The 23,031-nt window shown below is 32.3% G+C and overlaps 1 protein-coding gene across 1 annotated transcript; it reads right to left on the bottom strand.

Moving 5' to 3' along the window:
• Positions 1–1,066: 1,066 nt before the first annotated feature.
• Positions 1,067–22,638, bottom strand: LOC127733549 (uncharacterized). Its single transcript, XM_052242895.1, has 9 exons — positions 22,540–22,638; positions 20,716–20,902; positions 12,760–12,903; positions 12,008–12,093; positions 10,655–10,725; positions 9,719–9,891; positions 4,471–4,600; positions 2,212–2,285; positions 1,067–1,199 (listed from the first exon to the last, which is right to left on the bottom strand). Exons 2-9 carry the CDS (start codon positions 20,885–20,887, stop codon positions 1,195–1,197), a joined length of 855 nt encoding a protein of 284 aa, XP_052098855.1. The 5' UTR covers positions 20,888–20,902; positions 22,540–22,638; the 3' UTR covers positions 1,067–1,194.
• Between the last annotated feature and the right edge of the window lie 393 nt (positions 22,639–23,031).

Raw genomic sequence — 23,031 nt, 5'->3', positions numbered from 1 at the left:
CATTTTCTGTAAGTTTAGATACGTTTTACAAACTTCGAAATTGTTTCAATTGTTGGAATGGCAGCTTATAAACACAAAAATATATCACATGATGTTCATCTGATATGCAATTAGAAAAAGTAAAACAATTTTTACTAGGATTCGTTAAGTTGTTTTCAATAAAAAGTTGATTGAAAATATCCTGGGAGTGCACTGCCAGTTTGATGCATAGACATGATGAGAAATTCTCCCAAGATTTTGCTAGTTTTGATATTTTGTACCTTAAGAATTTAAAAAAAAGGTTTGATTGAAAAAAAGCTTATCTGTTCACCTATGCTATTTTGATACTGATAATTACCGCAATATTGACCTAAATAGAAGTTTCCCAGTGTAATATACTTAAAGTTGTTAGATTGTGTACATTGTGTATCTATCTATAAATCTCTCATGCATTTATGCATCCAAAATGTAGTTAAAATCGCATATGTATTTATACATTCTAACTGTACTTACATATCCAACATTGATTTATACATCCTTAATGTAAATTATCATCCACCTTCCGTAGTTTGTATTACATGTAGTACACAATCTAGGGATATATGTGTATAGTCTAGAATTATTGACTATAATTACTTGTAAAATTACTGTTATATTTGTATGAATTTTGTAAGTGCGTGTTTTAAGTGGTTCAATGGGGTTCTTTTAAGACGATTTTAACTAGGTCAGTGAATATAAATATTGATTTTTTTGGAATATGCCTTGACGTCTTGTATTTTTTCCCTGTTTAAGTATATATGTTCAATTATGTTTTAAGTAATACTGGCTTTTCTCTTAGGTCATTAAAATTGTGTTGGTACTAACGTAAATTTGTAATTTCCAAGATCACAGATCTTTTCACCAAACCATGTCCGATTTGTACACTGTATGGTTTTCAGGATTTCATACAAGAATTGATAACCATTTTACATCGAGCAATTGCTACTAAAGAAGGATATTCGTTATATACATATGTATGTGTGAGTGTGTGTGTGGAGGGGATTGAAATGAGAAATATCAATAAGTCTTGAATAGGTATTAGATTTATTATGATACAAAACGATGTAATTGCTTACAATATTATGAGAAAGAGAAATATATATGAATTACTGTAACTAGTTAATGTAAATTAAATTTCATTCTTTTTTCGAAAAATCTTCTTTTTTACCTCTCAGCTTAATCTAAAAAAAATACAAGTAAAATGTTATAATTTACTTTCATATGTTTATTATTTCAAACCCCGTGTGCGAGCATTAATTTGAAATACTTAAGCTAACAAATATCGAAACAGTTAAGGCTGTATGACGAATTCTTACAAAAAAAGGAAAAAAATCCACTGAAAAAGCGTACAAAGAAGTAAAGAAGTTTTTAGGTTTCACACACGAGGTATACTGTAAATCTAACCACTATTAACTTTTTAAACGGTTGATTCTGTGACTTTTGATTAGTAATATCCTTGAAGTATTATGCATATCATAAAAGACTGTTTTCCGAATGCTTTATATGTAAAAAGAGTTTGTGGCGACTATTATATTATTTATTTGTGCGTTTCTCTGTCCTGAGTGCTCTTGCTTTTGTTTGTGCTGTATTTCTGTCGTTGGCATTTTAGCGATATTTTTCAACATTGCCATATAAGTGGGAGGTTTGGCTAGCCATAAATCAGGTTCAACCCACTATTTTTTTCTTAAAATGTCCTGTATCAAGTCAGGAATATGGCACTTGTTATCAAATAGTTCGTTGTATGTTGGCGTTTGTTTTTGTTGCACTTCAGTGTCTCTGTCGTTCCGTTGTTTTCCTCTTGTAGTTGATGGGTTTCCCTCGGTTTTAGTTTGTAACCCTGATTTGTTTTCTCTCAATCGATTTCTGACTTTTGAACACCTGTAAAATACAGTTGCCTTTATTTATAAAAAGTGATTCCTGATTTGAGGTTTGCTGGATATATTTAAAACAACCTCTTCTTGAAGCTAGACATTAAATACATTGTTCATGTTCTCTGTTTCATTTCATAAAAAAAGTAAAAAAATATATTGCATTTAAACTCGATTGAGTATGTACTAAAAAAAATTTTATTTCATTGTAAATGAGATTTAATTTCATGTTAGTAGTCTTTTTGTAACCCAAAGTACTCTATTTGTTCTCATAGTTTTTAACAACAGTCCTTGACTGAATAAAAAAGCAATACTATCTACCAACCTGTTCTGCGGACGGACTGTTCTTTCTTATTGCTAGGATTCTCTTGAATCATTCTTGAAAAATATATTTGGTACCTGTAATTTAATTATGTGTTAATAGTTTTAGCATTTTATATTAGGATCAGTCACTATTCTATATAAAAGGATGGATATATAAGTATATATATATATAAAGATGTGGTATGATAGCCAATGAGACAACTCTTCACCAGAGACCAAATGACATAGAAGTTATTCATATAGGCCACTGTACGGCCTTTGACAATGAGCAAAACCCATATCGCATTGTCAGCTATAAAAGGCCCCGAAATGACAAATGTAAAATAATTCAAACGAGAAATCTAACTACCTGATTTATGAAAAAAACAATGACCGAAAAACAAATATGATATACAGCAACAAACGACAACCACAACCTGACTTGAAACAGACCCATACAGAATGTGGCGGGGTTAAACTAATTTGCTGGCGCCAAACCCTCCCCTTTATCTGGGACTTGATTGTAACAGTACAACATAAGAGCAAACTATAAAAATCAGTTGAAAAGGGCGTAACTCATCAGATCGATACAAAGGAGAAAAAGTTCTACACAAAACAAAGGCCGGACGTAGCAGGGTATTTATACATTCCCACAACAAAAAACTCACTAAGTACAGATCTGAGAGTACATGCAAGTACTAAATAAAGGCAACAGTAGTATACCGCTGTTCAATAGTCATAAATCGATTAAGCGAAAACAAATCCGGGTCACAAACCAAAACCGAGGGAAACACATCAACTATAAGAGGAAAACAATGGAACAACTAACAGCTAGTTCAAAGCCAATAAAAAGTTATATAAAAATCAGGTTTAAAAAATAAAATATCAATAAGTACACATCCAACATCCAATGGATTTAGTGTAAAGACGTCATTAACAGTCAGAAAAAAACATGACATTGCGCAATGCCAAGATACAGGTATCGACAGATTGTAGAGCAATGAATGTGCATATGTATATAAAAATAATATTTAGTTTGATTTCAAAATCAATATTTATACCAATAAAAAATATTCAAAGATCTTATTACAGTGTTGAATTTTCAAGCTTGAATATTATGTAGTAGTGCAAATGTAATAAGGATACGAGTCTGAGTAATTAAACCTTATTTCTTGACTGATTCCTTCATGATTAATTTGTTGTGTATTCAACTTTCATCACTAGTTTGTGATATTAACAATAAAATAATATCAGCATGTTTGCACGAACAAAAAGTGTGTTTTCAATAACAAAAGTATGTAAAAGTATTTGATATTGTCCTTTTGAAATCGAAAATAACGCTTTCATGCTGCTCTTTTCCTGGTATAGACTCAACCACTGAAACCATGAATTGACCATCTTTTTAAAAGGTGAACACTATACTAAGAAAAGAGACGGGCTCCACTATGTAAATTGAACAGATTGTTGTCATTTTTTTATTTTATGTATAGCAAAAAGTTATTTCCATGGCAAAACAATTGATTGGTAGAGTACTTAAAAAGCATAATATAATGTAAAATATACCAAAAGCAAAAACAAAAAGAATCAAGATGAATGGCCAATATTGTTTAAATTAACAACTAAGGAAATGTCATCACCATAGCTTATTTGTACTACACACTATGGTAATCAACTTTACATGAAAGGATGAAATATAATGAAAGGATATCAGGTAAACCAAATTCAAAATAGAGGTAGTTTACCACAACAAAGCCGGAATCAGTAGGAAATGAAATATAGATACCAATCAATGGATCAGTCTTTGGCATTATTTTAAGCGTACTATATGAAATATTCACCAGATTTTGTTTTTTGTACGTTTTACATGTGGTACATTACAAATAAGAATTGAATCGAATACTTTCTGAGGTCATATAAGGTAGTATTATAATCACATACATAGTGTTGTGCAGTTGTTTTTCATAGTTCTGTCATTTCCGTATAATGAACAAAATAAATCAATATTTCAAACCGATCATAAGAAGCTAAAATTATAAATTAGCCTTTCTTACGAGTATTTTTTATATATGAGCAAATCATTTGCATGTAATTAAGTACAGTAGTAAATTTCTTTCTCTGGCGGCGTACCCTGCAGTCTTACATTATGTCGTTGTTTTTACTTTTCTTCCTGTCTGTTTTTATCTGTATGTGCTTATGACATGTGTGTTACTTGCTCTACTGCTGTATAGTTGAAAGTATAAAAAAAATATTAACCATTACTTAACGGATTATACAAACTTACGTTGTACGATCCATTTCGATGATTGTTTTCCCTGTTTTCTTTCTTTGATAAGCTTTTTCAATCTTTACATTTATATCATTTGGATACTTTTTCCATTCAGAGCCTTCTTGATATTCCCAAATAGCACTCACTTTTGTTAGATAATGGATAAACATTACATTTTATGAAAAATAAACACATTAAACTGTTATTGACGACTGTAAATTACTCTGTTCTTTTCAAAACAAACATTCTCAATAATTCTAAAGTTCCATTGTAGGTAAACGTAAAATGTGATTTGCACCGTTCGATTCATATTTCTTCATATGCTTTCATACCTAATGACAAAAATGTAAAGCTACTGCTGAAAAACTATTTCGATTCTACGGGTGGGGATTGTGTTAGACTAATAAAAGCCAAATTTTGATTTATTTTTTTTAAGCTATCAACCCTTATACTGTCTGAAAGTTTTATTTTCTTATTTCCTTCGTGTTCTATCAACAGTATGACCACCGGTAATTAAAGTTCTTTTTATTATCCTGTACGATTTGAAGTTTATAGTAAAACAAAGATAAGAAACTAGTCATCTCTTTTTATGCATATTTGATTTGTGTAATCATTGATCTGTTGACGGTTCGATAATTCTATTTCATAATTCTTAGTATACTTGTTTAGCCTAATGATAATGGTGCATAACTGCCTTGGAAGCTACATCATAAAAGAAGGTTCAACTTACCATTTTCTTCGGAAAATGCATGGAACAAGTCAGGAATATGACCGTTGTTTTTCGGTCGTTCCTTTGGTTGATATAGTCGAGCGTTTTGAATTGGTCACATGTTATGGACCCCTTTTTGAATTTATCCGGCAGTTTTGTAGATTCATGTTTCCTTAGTAAGTATTGTACCTTTTTATTTATATCCTTTTATTTATACCCCATTCAAAGCATGACAGATATATTTTTTGTGCCGTTTATAAACTTTTTGAAAAAAATTAAATTCAAAGGGAAAATTAAATGATTGTTAAAAAATCTTCCCAATAGATGGTTTAACAATGAAGTTGGGTCGGCAAATTTAAACTATATTTATCCCCTTATTAATACGGAATAAGCATGTTTTAATTTATATAAACCGTATGCATAATGTCAGTGCTTCAGCAAATAACTGACTGATAAAGTTTATGCATATTACAGACAATACTCTATAAAATTATCTTAGAACCACTGATTGATACGGTGGTTCGGGATCAGAAAGTGTTTTTAGGGGTTGCAATTTGCTCCTTAGGTGTCTCAAAAATAGCGTAACATGCCCTTCTTTTTGACAAAACAAAACAAAAACCCTGTTATTGGCTTTGTCTCGTCTTTTTTCTCATTTAAATAAAAATGATAAACAGTACAAATGCAGTGTCTAGGTCTGTGTAACACCGTGTTGTTTTGAAGACCAGCTTTCGGTCATAAACATTGAACAATAATTAGGCTTAAGAATTTCGTCAATTGTCATTGGTGATAATAATAATCCAAATAAATTACGTTTAGGTAAAGTGCAATACACATAGGTATATCACTGCCTAAAAACAGATTTTCAATAGAGATTTTCGATAAAATGACATTACTCGACATAACCAACCTATCTTAACGTACCTCTGTCTATTGCATTGAAGCATGACGGAAGGGAGCATAGACTGCATGAATTCTGTGCTCGGTGCTTTGTTGGAATTTACGTTATTTAAAACTTAACCCAATCTGCTATTTTTAATCTTTACATATTTTTTTATTAAATTCTGAATGTCTTATTGACAACAACCTTTTAAGAAAATAATTAATACCGTAACCGGTAATCAAATGCACCGATCATTACTTTGTCATTTCACTTGACCCATATATTTATTTCTCAAAGGATGAATTCTTAAAACTTCTAAATCAAAGTTAAGTTTAAAATGCGCAATTAATAAATACATTTCAATGAAACTGCCTATTTAAAGTTTAATTCTCAGTATAAAATAACAGACAGGTCCTGATCAAAACAAAAATAAATGACAAAATTTATAGGTATGACCTCATCTTAATTGCTTTTACACAGATTTGGAGTTATCAAAGTTTAAGATCCACTATGTTTTGTAACTTTATAACGTTTTGGGGGTCTTGACAAAATGCATGGATAATTATAATAACTAGGTGAACTATAAATTGTGGGTCATATAAATCAAGTTACATGCCAGTGGGAAGAGGAGCACAGTTTGTTCCATAGCAACGCCAAGTGTCTGTTGAAAACTACGTCCACCAAAAGTAACAAGTTCTTTGTCAAGAAAAAAATCAAGCATCATCATGATCATGTCAGTTTCGGAGTTTTGACCTCTTTTTTAATCAGTTTGTTTACAAGGTATACTTTGTCCGTTCCTAAACAAGATAGTTGTATCTACCTTGTTCATTTTATGAAAGAAAGTTTATTTCTAAAGAATATAATGAGGATTTGGTGTATAAATGGGAAAGAAGTCAACGTTTAGAACTCTCTACTCTATACTATAAAATGAACATTATCTTTATCTCTCCTAGTGGTCGGTGTCTTGTTGCCTCAGTGGTAGCTACGCCACTGCTAGAGTTCGAGAGGTCTTGGGTTCGATCCTCGGCCGGTTCAAATCTAAGGTTGGCTGCCTCTCTGCTAAGCGCACGATATTTAGAAGAGCAAAAATTGGTCGGTCCGGAGTCAGAATGATGTGTCCGGGCAGAGTAAAATGTCTTCCTTCGTATAGTTACCTTGTGAGCTAGCACGTTTAAAAACTTGCATCAGCGTGTCGGTCTAGTACAATATCGGATTCATATTCATCTTCTCCTCCTGAATATGCATATTCAAACAACATGAGCACTTATTGTTCTATATCCTGTTGATACTTATATTTAAGCGTTGCGCAAAATCGTGATCTTCTGAACTGCAATTGGAATAAAAACATCGAAAAGGGAAAAAATAACGTGCCGTTTTGACTGCATAGTACATCGAAATCTTATCTGAAGTTTTTCTATGTTTCTCACTTATTATAACACATTCACTTCAATGAAAAACAAACTCGGCGACACCCAACAAATTGTTTATCCATAAAATGGATTCTTTAAGGGATAAAAAATATTTTGCCTGGTCTTTCATATATATAGCATTCCCGTTAACTTAGACAACACAGAACAATCCTGAATCGAGCACACCTTCTAGAATACAACCTGCACATGGAATTTTTATCTATAAATTCTATAATAAATGGAAAAGAATTTTATTTAGAAATTAAATCTAAGCGATAGCTTTATCTCAATTTTCAACTTTTACCAAGAGACAGAGTCTGACAAACACTGATTTCGATATATCGAAATTTTCAGAAAAATATCATTTAAAAGAAAAGTTCTCACAAAAGTATAAACAAACAGATAAAGAGAGAATGAGAGAAAAAAATAAGAACATCGGATAACGAAAAACAAGCATTAGGTCCGTACGTCGACTAACGTACGTATGTCATTTTAATGGAAATCTCTAATAGGACGACTAGCATGTCAATATTATTTTTAACTTTAAAAAAAAAATTTGTGAAATTGACCAAAAATCTTAAGATCATTCCAACAGTTTTTTTTGTTTTTGTTTTTTTTTCTTAATGTTTGAATAATGTTGTTTAGGAACTGTTGGAGGTTTACATGTCCCAAACTAGATACCTTCGATAGCATTCGATTGAAAAAAAGTTTCAACATGGACAAAATGAGGAAAAAAGGAAGGAAACCCATTGGAGCTATGCATACCACAAAATAGGGTACCCTTTATAGAGTTCAATGATAAAAATTGCTTAGTTCCACACATGGGAAACCCGCAGAAATATAATTCAGATTGTCCATTAGAAGAGGTACTCATTTTCCAGTTGTGTGCAATCAATGTGCAACGTTTGAATAATTTGACGGAAAACTGTTGGAGCTAAGCATGACATTTACTATGCAATTTCTATAGTATGCAATGGCATATATGACTAAGTTCCAACATGCTAAAACTGAAGAAAAAAGAAGAAAACCATTGGAGTTATAAATCACAAAATCATGGTACCAATTAAAGAATTCAATCACAAGATTGACTTAGTCTCACATATGAGAAACCTGTTATAATATTATTGAAATCTTTCAAAAATACGAGGTAAAAATTGTCCATACGTGCGAAATCATTGTTAAAAGTTTGAAAAATTTTGACATATATCTATTATAGCTAGGCGAAACACAAACTATATAACTTCTTTAGCATTCATTGAAAACAAATGATTACGTTCCAAAACAAACCTGAAAAAATCTTTTCCAAAAAAGGAGCTTAATATCTTAAAATGATGCCAGTATCAGGGACTTGATTTCCACTGACAGCAGTATCGACGCAGTGCATGAAAAATAATACTTTATACATTTTGTACTTTTGAGGCGCTTTTATGGATTTACCTTCATCACATAAGCTCACTAGGCTACACTTTAAACAAAAAATAAAGAATTTGACGTGAATTAACTTGTTTGTGAGTGCTCAAATTTTCTTCCTCGAAAATCTATGACAGTGGTGTAACAGTGCAACATTAGAACAAAATAAAATGATCAATTGTAAAGCGATTAGATATACACTGACCACAAACACACTGCAAAATGCCAAAAGACTTAAATTACCAATCTTAACGGACTCACGTTTCAACTTATATATGTACTATGTTATGGCTATGTACTAGCTTTCAGAGACTGCGAGTTCTCTCTGATCGGAACTTTATGTCTTAAGTTTTTTTTATGTTGTTTAAGTGTGCTTTGTGTCGATCTTATTAGTTCAGTCTTTTTAAACTGATTTTTATAGCTTTTTTTCTTATGTTGTGCTGTTATACCAATGTCCCAGGTTAGGTTAGGGTCGAGTGCTATGCAAACATGTTTTACCCCGCGGTATTCTGTATATCCCAATCACATGTCAGGAGCCTTTAATTCAGTGGTTATAGTTTGTTGCTGTATATCATATATGTTTTGTTTTTATAGTATTTACATAAATCAAGCTGTTAGTTTTCTCGTTTGAAATATTTTAGATGTTTGGCCTTTATAGCTTGCTATGCTATATTGGGTTTGCTTGCTTATTGTTGACGGTCCTACGATGACCTTGTTACTAATTTCGAATTCTACGTCGTTTTGGACTCTGGTTGAAAGTTTTCACAGTGTTATATTGAGTATGTATTGACAATAAAAAAACAATGTTAGTACCTAAACATACAATATTCAAAGATCTTATTTAATCAGTATTACCTATTGAATCGGAATATATAGGAATGACATAATCTGCTGGTTCTTGTGTACAGTTGGGTCTAGCTGATCTGGAATTTGGGCGATGGCTTTCATTCTCCGATTCACTGTATGTGGTGTGTGCACTGTTATATGCAGATCTAGGTTCTGTGTTTTGGCTCCTAACAGCAGCATCACTTGAAAGTAAATCCACTAATTAAAAATCTAAGTAATGTCACAACAGGGGTCGTAATATTCCTACTACAAAAAAGCGACAGAAGATACCAAGGGGACAAAATAAAAAGTAATAAGACGATAAAAAAAATGACAACATCATGGGAAAAAAAAACTACAAAAAAAACAGTATAAAAGTACTACACAGAAAGCTATAGACTGAGCAACACAAACTTAACCAAAACATGGAGTAGTTTCAAGTGCTGCGAATGATACTCATATCCTGCTTCAGTACTTGTAGAAGGTACAAAATAATTATTAGATAATTGATTGAATACCGTACGTATTATAGTAGCTAAGACACCAAGGACACAACCGAATTTTGATTAACAAACCATCATGTCCAAAACAGAAGAAAGATAAACAACAGTTCATGACTCTGAAAGAACATGATATTATTGTTGTTTATCCATTTCATTCTTTTTGGTTGTTTTAATCAAATTTGTTTATAAACAAGAATCGGTGAATAAAAAGGAAATTAAAAAACAACAAATGAATAAAGATATGTATAAATAAGGAGGTATGTACGGGCACTCTTATTACATTACAAGTCATTTTTTATTTTATTTCTGACTTTTTCCCATTTAAACAAACAATCTTTCGAAATTTTAACCGTATTTTTTAAATGGTTATGAAGAATCATTAGGAAAATGATGATAACTAACGATTAGTCATTTAAATTTTCAGTTTAGACTACAAATTATCCAGTCATATATTTATACTCACTGTACTTTAATTTCAAACTTTCCATTAAAACCCATCTTATAAAGTGCTGTTCTTTTAGAATCCCATCTCACCTGGAGTAATAGATTCGTGTTGACAAAACAGCACAACTCTGTCGTCATAAAATGTTTTTCTTCAAAGTCAGAAATTTCATTTTATAAAATACAAACCCGCGTAAATATGTTAATAATTTTAAGAAGTCGTGCATTTTTTCCGTAGATAATTTATATTTACGAAATTTAGCTAATGCCGTACAAACAATGCAGATGACAGTGCAAAAAGGTTTAACTGTTTTTCTTTTTTTTTAGAAGCCAGATCCTGATAATGTAGATTAATGGAAGTACAGTAATATATAAACAATACAAATTTTACTGCACAATATAAATTGAGAATGAAAACGGGGAATGCGTCAAAGACACAACAATCCGACCAAAGAGCCGAAAACAGCCCAAAGCCACCAATGGGTCTTCAATACAGCAAAAAAATCCCGCACCCGGAGGCGGGCTTCAGCTGGCCCCTAAACAATAGTGTATACTAGTTCAGCGAAAATGGACGTCACGCTAAACTTCGAAACATGTAAATGAACAAAAATTTAAAAAAAAATACAAGACTAACAAAGGCCAGAGATTCTTGACTTGGGACAGGCGCAAAAATGCGGCGGGGTTAAACATGTTTTGTGAGATCTTAACCCTCCACCTATACCTCTGGCTAAAGATGCACATTTCGACAATAAATTTCACTTCAGTGATGCTCGAGGCCAAAATATATGAAAATCCAAAACTTATTCAAAATTTATTTTTAAAAAGGTACAAAAAAGATGTTTATTTTAAAATATGTACTTGAAAAGCACTGAACTCTAAATTATCTGTGTAAAAGATATAAAAACAACTTTTAACATGATTTTGTGCAATACCCAGAACTAATATTAGATAACTTATTATCAATGATTTCTAACAATAACTGGTGAATAAGTAAACAGTGATCACTAACAGTTCGAGGAAAAGTGTATCAAATAAATCAAATTGTTTTTAATATAACTTCATATTTACTGAAAATAACGCCGAGTAACAGTGGTCAATCTTTATAAAAATAAGGAGATGAGGTATGATTTCCAATGAGACAACTATCAAACAAAGTTCAAATAAAGTGGATGTAAGCGATTATGGGCAACCGTACGGCCTTCAACAATGAGAAAAACCCATAGTATAGTCGGCTATAAAAGGCCCCGACATGAAAAATATTCTTTGTTAAAACGACAACGCTGGTTCCATTTCTTGTAATAGCATCATTAAATCGAATTATGTTACATCGACATATGTAATATGCCATAAATAAGTCAGAAATGTATAGACTCACCACAATTTTTCCTTCCTGTCTCACATCTAAAACTGTCCCTAAACTTCCAGGTCCGCCATCGGTATTACCAAACCTCCAATCATTTCCTATATCATAAAGTACAGCGACTTTGGCATAACAATTATATAAAGTCGCTGTAGTTTATGATATAGGAAATGATTGGAGGTTTGGTAATACCGATGGCGAACCTGGAAGTTTAGGGACAGTTTTAGATGTGAGACCATCGGTATTACCAAACCTCCAATCATTTCCTATATCATAAAGTACAGCGACTTTGGCATAACAATTATATTTAACAAACACATTGCTTCCCAACACCATAGTCACAAACAGTGCTGGAAGACGTGACCAAAATGAATTTGTACAGAAATTCAATGCAAACAAATAAAACAATCAATTTAGTATTTATTAAAACCATCAATTAGCTAGTCGATGTAACTCTCCCAAAAACATCAAACACAATGATTAAACAACCTTTAATTATACTAGTATATTTTGAAAATTATTATAATATTTTGTACTGTATTTCTTACAATGTATATTAGAATGTATATTTACTGAGCATAAACCGTTCATTTAATTATTTTTCTCACTGGTGCATAAGAGAGGCGAGGATACCAAAGGAACACTCAAACTCATGATTCAAAAATAAAAGAAAAAAGACAACATGACAAACAACAGTATAAAAAACACAAGATAGAAAACTAAAGACTGATCAACACAATCCCCACTCAAAACCGGCATGAACAAACCTCTAACAACTCTACAACCAACAGCTGTCATCTCATCCACCAGTACTTTAGGTTCATCAACCTTCCTCAGACTGTATGTATTACTTTCGTCACATTGCACGTTGGAATTTTGTTCACCATGGTCCCATTCTACTATAACTTTTCCTGATAATTAGAAAAAAGTCGTATGAATACAACCCATATTATTTCATCAAGTCTGTTACAGTTTATGCGAGAATGTGTACATAAAGTAAACATACACTAGTTAATATAGTCTTAAACGGTCATTTTGATCTGAACAGATCTGAAAAGACTGTTCAGACCATTCGCTTGCAGTCAATTAAGATATGTTCAGGTTATTTTTAGACTGTTCAGTAGTACCTGTACAGAATTTAGTTTTGAGACTCATGAGATGATGGTAAGATCAAAATGACTGTTCAGACTAAAAGTAGTTTACTAACGATATATAATGTGATATTTAACATCAATAAAGGTAAAACAATTATAGCGTTGAATGTGTTCACTTGTCTGACTTCGGCGGCTATCAAGACCATGATTTATGGTGTCAGAACTATCAATATGTGTTGTATATGTAATGAAACATACTAGATTTCTATTTCGTAATTGTTTATTGTTTAATGTTGTTATTGTATCAATTCTGATTGTTCTAAAAATTTGACTATCTATCATTTTCAAACTATTTTTGAATACATCAATTTTACATTTCAACAGAGTCTGCCAAATAGTTTAAATGATAAATTTCACATAAAGGTGTTCATTGATGACGGCGTTTTTTGTACTTTTTTTGCTTAATTGGGAAAATTCCATGTTCAGTGTGTATTCAGAATTCAAAGTTTCGTCAAATAGAAAGCGATTGTCGGGCAGATAGCAATAGCTTACTTTATTAACATCAGCAATGACCAAATAAAACAAGTAGGCTGTCCTATCTGATTACATTTAAGACCAAAGTCTTGGGAGGAGGGGGGGGGGGGGGAGGTCGCAGTAAGAGTTTTTGAGGATTGACCATTCATTAAATCTGTTTCCACACATGCTTATTTGTTTCCGCTCGAAAAATTTTTTTCACTTTTGTACACAATAGATTCCGGCATTTTGTGTTACAGAATTCCAGAATATTCATTTTCATCTCTTGCCTCCTTTCTTCAGAAAATGAAATTGTCGTCCCAGTAATTATTCATATTATCAACGTCTTGAAATGAAAATTACTTTCAAAAACATCGTAGGACAGGTACTAAATATCGGGTTCTAATGAAAAAAAAACCCACATCAACATGAAAATGAACTAAAGGTGATGTTGAACAATCAGAATTGATACAATAACAACATTAAACAATAAACAATTACGAAATAGAAATCTAGTATGTTTCATTACATATACAACACATATTGATAGTTCTGACACCATAAATCATCTAATAAAACTAGATCAATACCGGGTTTGGACCTGCATCGCTGCGTGTAATTCGTTGAGGTTGAATGTATATAATGTAGCTGATTTTGCTATACTAGAATAAGGTAAGACACAATTTTGGACCCAAAACATAAAGAGAAGTATAAGTACTCTGTTTTTCGGGAAAGCGTATCATTCTTTGCTGTTTTTGGTAAGCGACATAATAAATCTGAACAGACATCCAGTATTGACACCTTATACAAGACAACAGATTTTTCTGAATCCCCAGAATATGTAGAGGAAGTGTAGAACATTAGATAGACTTATTACACACAATTTCATTTATATGATTTTTAGTTTAAAGCAACTATATGCACATGTATTTTTTGTTTATACACAGTTTTGATTTAGAAGAAAACCCGACATGGTTAGAAAATACAAATAATAACACCATTACAAACACAATTCCATTTTAATATTCTTGTCATGGATATAAAATACATAAAATAACACCATTACAAACTCAATCTTGTTCTTGTACGTGTCTACAATAAAACAAATCTTTTCTATTTTTAGAAATTTACCTGTGATAATATAAACGTCACAAAAAATAAATCACTTTTTGTGGCGTTGATACATTCGTGTGATGCACAGTTTATAATTCGTTTGTGGTGTCCTGGTGGGCTGTCGTTGATTCATGGGAGGTGTCCGTTGTTATTCTGTGGTGTACATGTTGTAATGTACTATGATATTATTTATTAATGTGTTTCTCTGTACTGAGTGTTCTTGCGTTTATTTGTACTGTATTTTTGTCACGTAATGTTGTCATTCTAGCGTTATTTTTAACATTGTCATATAATCGGGAGGTTTGGCTAGCCATAACACCAGGTTCAACCCATCATTTTTTCTTAAAATGTCCTGTATCAAGTCAGGAATATGGCAGTTGTTATCAAATAGTCCGTTTATATGTATGTTGGCGTTTGTTTTTTGTTGCAGTTCAGTGTTTCTGTTGTTCCGTTATTTGCCTCTTATAGTTGATGTGTTTCCCTCGGTTTTGGTTTGTGACCCGGATTTGTTTTCGCTTATTCGATTGATGACTATTGAACAGAGGTATACTACTGTTGCCTTTATTTATAGAGTAAAGGTTGAACACGCAATCGGAGAATTTAAAAAATACAAAGTTGTGGGGATTTTTTGGTGACATCCAATTCAGCGATTTTAAATCTGTTGTGAATAATCAAAAAAATCTTTGGTTTAGCTATGTATCTCTATTGTTGTATAATTATATTTTGAGATGACCCCTTGTTTTTCGTCAACTGTAATCGTAAGCCCGTGTGTAATCCTAGGTAAAGACCTAGTTTCTGCAAATGTCTAGTAAGAACAGCGTTATGTTACTCATTCCCCTTTTAGCCAGGTTTATTCCACCATTTTCTGCTTATAGTCCAGCAGCTAAGTCCAATATTTTGGGACAATTGATCACTTTATGGTAAAAGCATGAAACTTTGCACAGTGTTAGTTACGATGCTTATCAACATTTTTGGATATTGAGCCATCAAATTTCAAAATGGCCGCCAACAGTCATGAGGCAGAGTCCAAAAAAATGGTATAATTGATCATTTGAAAATAAAAGCACAAAATTTTGCATATTGCTAGTTATGATGCTAATCAATATTTTCTGAATATGGAACAATCAAAAATAATTCCATAATGGCCGACAAATTCAAAATGGCCGCCAAAAGTCAAAAGGAAGAGTCCAAAAAATTGTTATAATTGATCACTTTATAGTAAAAGCATGAACCTATGCACAGTGTAAGTTATGATGTTAACGATCCTTCTTTAATATAAAACCATATAAAAAAATCAAAATGGCTGACAAAATATGTCTTTCGTTTTACACATGATTTAATTTTTATTATCAAAAACTATATCGTGTATATCTAGAAAGCTATAAACAATCAACAAATATTTGTGCTTTGCAAAACTTTCAGGATTTCAGTTCATCAAATCTTGTTTTACATACTTTTTGTTTGTCTTTTAACTTTTTCGATTCAAGCGTCACTGATACGTCATTTGTAGACGAAACACGCGTCTAGCATACAGAAGTTATCCACAAGTAATATATAAACCAATTTACGATCATAGTTCTTACAACATGGCTACTGAAAAGACGTTCAGGTTATCAAGTGTAGAATATGACAAACCGACTAATTCAAATTATATTGATTGGTCAACTTGCATCCTATGCCAAGAAATTACAGACGAAAAACTAATATGTCCTTTTGATTCTAAACGTCTCAATGTTGGGGCTGGTTATCAACCTTTAGCTGACAATATTAAGAAGTTTCATGACCTGAAGGCATTAATGTGTGCATTGAAAACTTAGATGAGGGATCTGGAATAGCACAGTCTTTCATTGACAACAAAGCATGTTGGCACAAATCTTGCAACTTAAAACTCAACAAGACAAAGTTAAATATAGCAGAAAAACGAACCTCACATGAGAGAATAGATGATAAAGCAACCACATCTTAAAAGAAAACTAGACATAGCTTTTCAATTCAGTCCACCAGTAACCCGTCTGTGTGCTTTTTCTGTAATGAAAATGGCCAAGAAGCCCTTCATGAGTCCTCAACGTTTGGTCTAGATACACGTGAGAGAGAATGTGCAGTAAATTAAATGACACGTTGTTACTTGCAAAGTTAAGCGCTGGTGATCTAATTGCACAGGAAGCAAAGTAACACTCTAAATGTTTAGTTTCCTTATATAATGGTGCATCTCGAATTGAAATGAAAAAAGATACTAGTAATGTCGAATCTAAGAAGGAAAGGCAAATCCATGGTATTGCATTTTCAGAACTAGTCTCTTATATAAATGAAACAAGGTCATGCGATGAGACCATAAGTGTTTACAAGTTGTCAGATCTATGTAAACTTTATACGGAAAGAATAACATGTCTAGGTGCAGATGTTTCATCTCGAGTTAATAGTTCTCGACTAAAAGACAGAATTGTTTCTAATTTCCCTGACTTAGATGCTTACAAACAAGGCCGTGAAAACATTCTTGCTTTCAAAGATGACATTGGTCCTGCATTGAAGAGAGTCGGCTTAGAAGACTTTGTATAATGAGTTTGTCAACATACCAAAAGCAGCTACGTTTGTTCGTAAAGATATTTTCGAATTAAATTCAGAATTTAGAGGAAACTTTCCAAAGGATTGTCAGGAAGCTTCTGTACCCCAGTCATTGCTTTCTTTGGTCAGTATGATTCAGTTTGGACCCAACATTCAGGATCGTTCATATTCTCAGTCGACATTAACAATAGCACAGCTTCTGATGTATAGTTGTACAAAGAAACTATCCAACCGTCACATGGAAGATCATGAACCTCCAGTTTGTGCTTATTTGGGAATCATGATCCACTGTAAGACTAGAAAACGTGATCTAGTAGATAATTTCTTCAAACTTGGACTATCTGTCTCCTATGACCGAGTGTTAGAAATTTCTACTTCCAATGATGCTTGTCTTCGTTATGTCCAAGAAGGTATTGTTTGCCCTGCCAATCTACTACAAAATGAATTTACTTCATCTGCTGTAGACAACATTGACCACAATCCAAGCAGTATATCGTCAAAAGATTTATCCATGGTACAGGTATATCTTTATTCCAACATATTTCGGAGGATGTTCAATGCATTGTTCAAACATTTGACCAATCTGAACCTATGTTGAAATGCCAGTCAAAGAGAGTTTCTCTTTTATCAGAGAGTAATTCAAATCTTCCACCAGCTGTACTAAGATTGCGCGAACCAGATATCCCATTAGTTGAAGGAGAACTTTCAATGATATGTCCTCATTCCCAGCTGCCTTAAAAGGGGAATTCAAATGGCTGAAACATGTTGCGGAAAATTTAAGTGTTAAGGCTAAAGTGGGTACAAATATTTCATGGTCCGCCTATCATGCTGCAGTACTGCAAGATGGGAATAAATTACCAGCAGTGTCTGCCCTTCTACCTCTGTTTCATGAGCAAGCAAAATCTTTTGCAATGATACGACATTCATTGAACATTATTTGCAGCGCTGTAAGAAAGCTAAATCCAGGCCAAACTCCAGTTGTTGCTTTTGACCAACCCCTTTTCACAGTAGCAAAACTAATACAATGGAACTGGCCACAGATGTATGGTGAGGAAAACTTTATCATGATGTTCGGCGGCCTACACATAGAAATGGTTGCGTTCAAAGCACTTGGTAGTTGGCTTGAAGATAGTGGATTGACTAGTGTTTTAGTAAATGCACAGGTTACATCACCAGATACAGCTGATTCATTCCTAAAGGCTTCTCATGTTACAAAAACACGTAGAGCACACCAAGTTACAGCGTGCACACTTTACCGTCTATTGTCAAACGCTTACTGCCAGTACAAAGATGTTTTGAGGGATGATGAGGTTATCTTAGAATTTGAAGAGTGGTGTTTGGAACGATCTAAAGAATCTCCTCAGTTTAAATTCTGGTATATAACCCTCCAATTTGAATTGACAGTATTAATATTTATAAGGTCTATACGTGAGGCTAACTTTTTATTATATATTGAAGCTCTCTCAAAGATCATCCCTTGGTTTAGATCACACCAACTATTCACGATGGCTGCCCATTCATCTGCGTGATATGCTTCAGTTACCAAAAACGAATCCAGAAACCAAAAACGAATCCAGAAACCCACAGAGCATTCCTTGGCGGCAACTGTGTTGTCAACAGGAAAATTGTGAAATTTTCTAAGAGATTACCTGTAACTGTGAAAAATAAGAACTCGCCAAAGACGCCATTTTGAGTCGTATCGGCCATTTTAATTTCATAGTTAATATGTCACCTGTTACATTAAATAATAATATGTTTGTATATACGTGCTTGTATTGAAATAAATGATCCATTACTTTTTACATAATTTCATACCATACTTAAAAACAAACGTCAACTTTTGACATGTTAAACGGCGCAATTTTGAATATTGCCGCCATTTTGAAAATATAATCTATGCACCCAGGTATTAATGATACATTGTAGGCCTTTGTCGATATCAAATGATCAGTTTCACGGATTTGGTAACTTTCTATCACACAATGATGGTGTATACATACGAATACTGTCAAACTCTGACATATTGACGCGCCATTTTGAATTCGGACGCCATTTTGATAATTTCTGTTTTATAAGGTTAAAAAAAAAATAATAATTGACATATTTTAATTGTATTTTTTTAAGTTTGTGACATCTTCTGAACTCATTAAAATTAGAAGACTTCATCAAGTGAATGATGTTATACTTATGTCGGCCATCTTGAATTTGGCGGCCATATTGGATTTTTTTTTTCGTGGCTCCATATCTGAATTTTGTCTATACCCCTTAATCTTTCACTATGCCAAGTTTCATGCTTTTACCATAAAGTGATCAATTAGTCTAATATCCGCTGGATATTAAGAAAATGCCTGTACCTAGTCAGGAATATGACAGTTGTTTTCCATTCGTTTGATGTGTTTGAGATTTTGATTTTGCAATTTGATAAGGAACTTTCCGTTTTGAATTTTCCTTGGAGTTCGGTATTTGTGTTATTTTACTTTTTCGTACGAGACAAAAAGTTAAAATTATATGACATGAAATATGAATATTATTTAATTAGAATATTTTTGCGTGTATCCTTTACTTAACCCTACGATAACAATAATTTCAAAGTTAGAAAATAATACTGCCGATGGATTCAACTGGAGGATGAAAGTTTTTAATGATGAAGGATCAATTACAAAAGGGGATGTGTATGTCTAGGTGTTAAGGAAAAAAGTATCAACTTACATATATATGCCAGTTGTTTAACAGTTGTAAAACATTTAATCAATATATAGCATGCCTTGAATCAACAGAAATTTACTAATTTTTCTAAATTTTTTTACATTGTATTTTAAACTAAAATCAAACACTACGAAAGCGATTTTTAACTGAGACACATTTCATTAAGTGCAATCTATAGAGACGAACCAATAAATTAGTGTCCAGTCTTTCCTTTAAATTTTAGGTATTGTTTCCGCGAAAAATCAGTAAAAGCGGTTTGTTTCTGCAAGGTTGTTGTTCCAGATCTGTTCAGAGTATTCAGCTGGTTATTACCAGGGCTTAATAATTAAAGCGATAATACAAAACACGAGAAAACAAGTAGGGAAATGCTTGAATAAAGCATATAATCTTAAAATCATAGTCGTTCCAGGCTTAATTTCTGTATTCAAACAAAATGAATATATTACAAAACCAAAATCATACACATATATATGAACATGTTAACAAGATTTTTTTTTACCGGAATTGCACATATCAGTATTTTACCTGGATTTCTATGCATGTTTATAAACGCTGTGTTAAAAAGCTATATGTATTGAAATGAATGTAATTCTTCATCTTGCTGAAACCATTATATTCTTAAAATCATAAAGTTGAATTCTAGTTATACATTTATCTATTCATAAATGAAATATTATGAGCCGACTTTGTGCTTGTTGGCCTACAACATTTCATCTAAAAAATGTATGTGCGTACCATCTGAAATTTGTCCGACGACGGTTCCAGCCATATAATTATCCTGGTTCCCAGAATTCCAGTCAGGACCACGACGTACTCTATCACCAAGTTGTAAAGACCGACAGGTAATTTCAGTAAATTTACCCATTCTCTTGTCCATGTTTAAAGGATTTACAAATTCTAGTATCATATCTAGGCAGTCGTTCTATGTAGATGCAACAAAATGAAAAGAGAAAAAAAAGTAAAATATAAAATTGCCCATAGTTGTCTATTATGTTCAATGGAAGTTGATGTGTTATTTGGAAACATATTCATAAAATGTCCAAAACATGTTTACTGTTTCGGTTCTTAAAACATTCTTGGCTTTCAAGTATTCGGTTGTGTGTGTTCCTGATGAAGGTAAACCCATAAAGGCGCTTCGGATGCATGCAATTTATAAAGTGTTGTTTTCCTTTTAAGAGCACTGGGTCGATGCCGCTTCTGGTGCACTACATGTATCAGTCCCCGAGGAAATCATCAGCGCTCAAAAGTTTTATTACAAATCTTTTTTAAAATGTGCGTTAGTGAATCTATGAATTATAAAGAAACTAAGGTTTCAACTCCTTCATACAACATTGACCTTAGATGGATTTAACTATTATCTTAAGATTCTTGTTGGTCATTTAGCTCTTCAACTGTTTCGGTTCTAATACTTTATTGACTTTCTAATATTCGGCTTTGATCGTTCCTGATGAAGGTCTCGGACGCATCAAATTTATATAGTTTTGTTTTCATTTTTACTCATAATTGGTACCAATAACCACTTCTAGTCTTAACAAGGAAGTATCCTTATCTGACCATATTATGATATTTTATAATTCTTTATGACAACAGAGAAGAGATTATGCCTCTTATTTGTAAATCTTTAAATTTTTGAAGTTGTTACCTTCATGATATTTTTACTTTTAATATTCAGGAGTCCTTTATTATACTGCGAAAATTACCCCAATCGAATTGTTTTGACCTTAACTTATAACGCCAACAACAATTGCTCCTTTCTTGATTTTAGTATTTAAACTTCGTACGGGAATTTTCTATCCCTGTGTATGGCGTTTTTTTTTTTTGATATTTTAGTAGAATAGAAAAAACAAGAAAATGTCCACTTTTTACATAGGACAACAACGATGAAGTGTGTGACTATGAATAAAACAACGTTTATGATCGAATTTAAGAAATGTGTCCACATTTCCAATCACAATATTACGACACATACAAATCGATTTTTCATTTGTTGACATGCCAATAAAAAAAAAACTGAAATCTACATCGACAATATCATAATACATACAATCAAGATGATTTCAAAACAATCAGGAAATACATTTGAAGACTTAAAAACAAACAATTTGAGTGTAGATACTAAACTAAATGTGTATTAAGTAATATTAAATATGACGCAATTGATCATAAATTCGAAAAACTAAAGAGATGGAAATCACTTATACCGATCGATTACATTCAATGAATATGTTCAAATTCTTCTTTGTTTGTAGTTAAAAGAGACATCGAATCATTTTAAACATATGCTATTCTTTAAAGATATTTTTGTTCCTATTTGATTATAATTAATTTCAAATTTCCGTTGATTAAATTAATGACTGATTACTTTCTTATATGTAAAGCAACCTCTATATTGGACACCGACATATTAAGGAAAACGAAAGCTATTTAAATTGTTTTTCTGATTTAAAATGAAACAGATTAGAAGAGCAAGGGGATATTCACAAATCATATGTCAAAGGTTACACAAATTTAAAAACACGCCTAGAGACTCTTATATTTTATACATATATCTTATCTTACATGTCTATCATCAAAATTTGATCTCTCTGCTATTTTCCGCCTGACAACTTCTCTGCTTTGATTTTGTGAATATCTTATTTCTGATGCTATACGTATTGCTAACAACTAAAAAGAAAAACAAATTGTTTTTGTCGATGGTGTTGGTTACGATTGTTTTTGTAATTAGACATGGACCATGAAAACTATATATATAATAACCCGAGTGAAACAATGGAAAGGACTTGTTGAGAACATTCTAATTGCATCCCAAATGTGCAGTTTATTATGTTCACCAATAAAAGCACTGTTTTTCATAATAAAAGTGTTTACACATTAAATCCATATTTATTTAGGAAATCTTTCTATGTTGAAATTCGCGCATACGTTGAAAAAGATTTTCAAATCAACACCATCAGTTAATTAGTTAATAGTAAACAAAATTGCACACCCTGCGTAGAATTTCTATATGCCGCTCCATAATTTGTAATAAGTTAGGAATATTAGTGTCATAAC

This window comes from Mytilus californianus, unplaced genomic scaffold, assembly GCF_021869535.1.
Source record: "Mytilus californianus isolate M0D057914Y unplaced genomic scaffold, xbMytCali1.0.p SCAF_3, whole genome shotgun sequence".
NCBI lineage: Eukaryota > Metazoa > Mollusca > Bivalvia > Mytilida > Mytilidae > Mytilus > Mytilus californianus.
The sequence above is the reverse complement of the archived record's forward strand: the minus strand, read 5'-3'. Positions and strand labels throughout refer to the sequence as shown.

Excerpts from the sequence above, each read along its gene's own strand:
- LOC127733549 (XM_052242895.1), bottom strand. The coding sequence starts at position 20,887 with ATGATACTAGAATTTGTAAATCCTTTAAACATGGACAAGAGAATGGGT. Across the intron at positions 9,892-10,654 it reads AAGTTTGAAATTAAAGTACA|TGATGCTGCTGTTAGGAGCC; the intron begins GTGAGTATAAAT and ends TTTACTTTCAAG. Across the intron at positions 2,286-4,470 it reads ATCGAAATGGATCGTACAAC|GTACCAAATATATTTTTCAA; the intron begins GTAAGTTTGTAT and ends ATTAAATTACAG.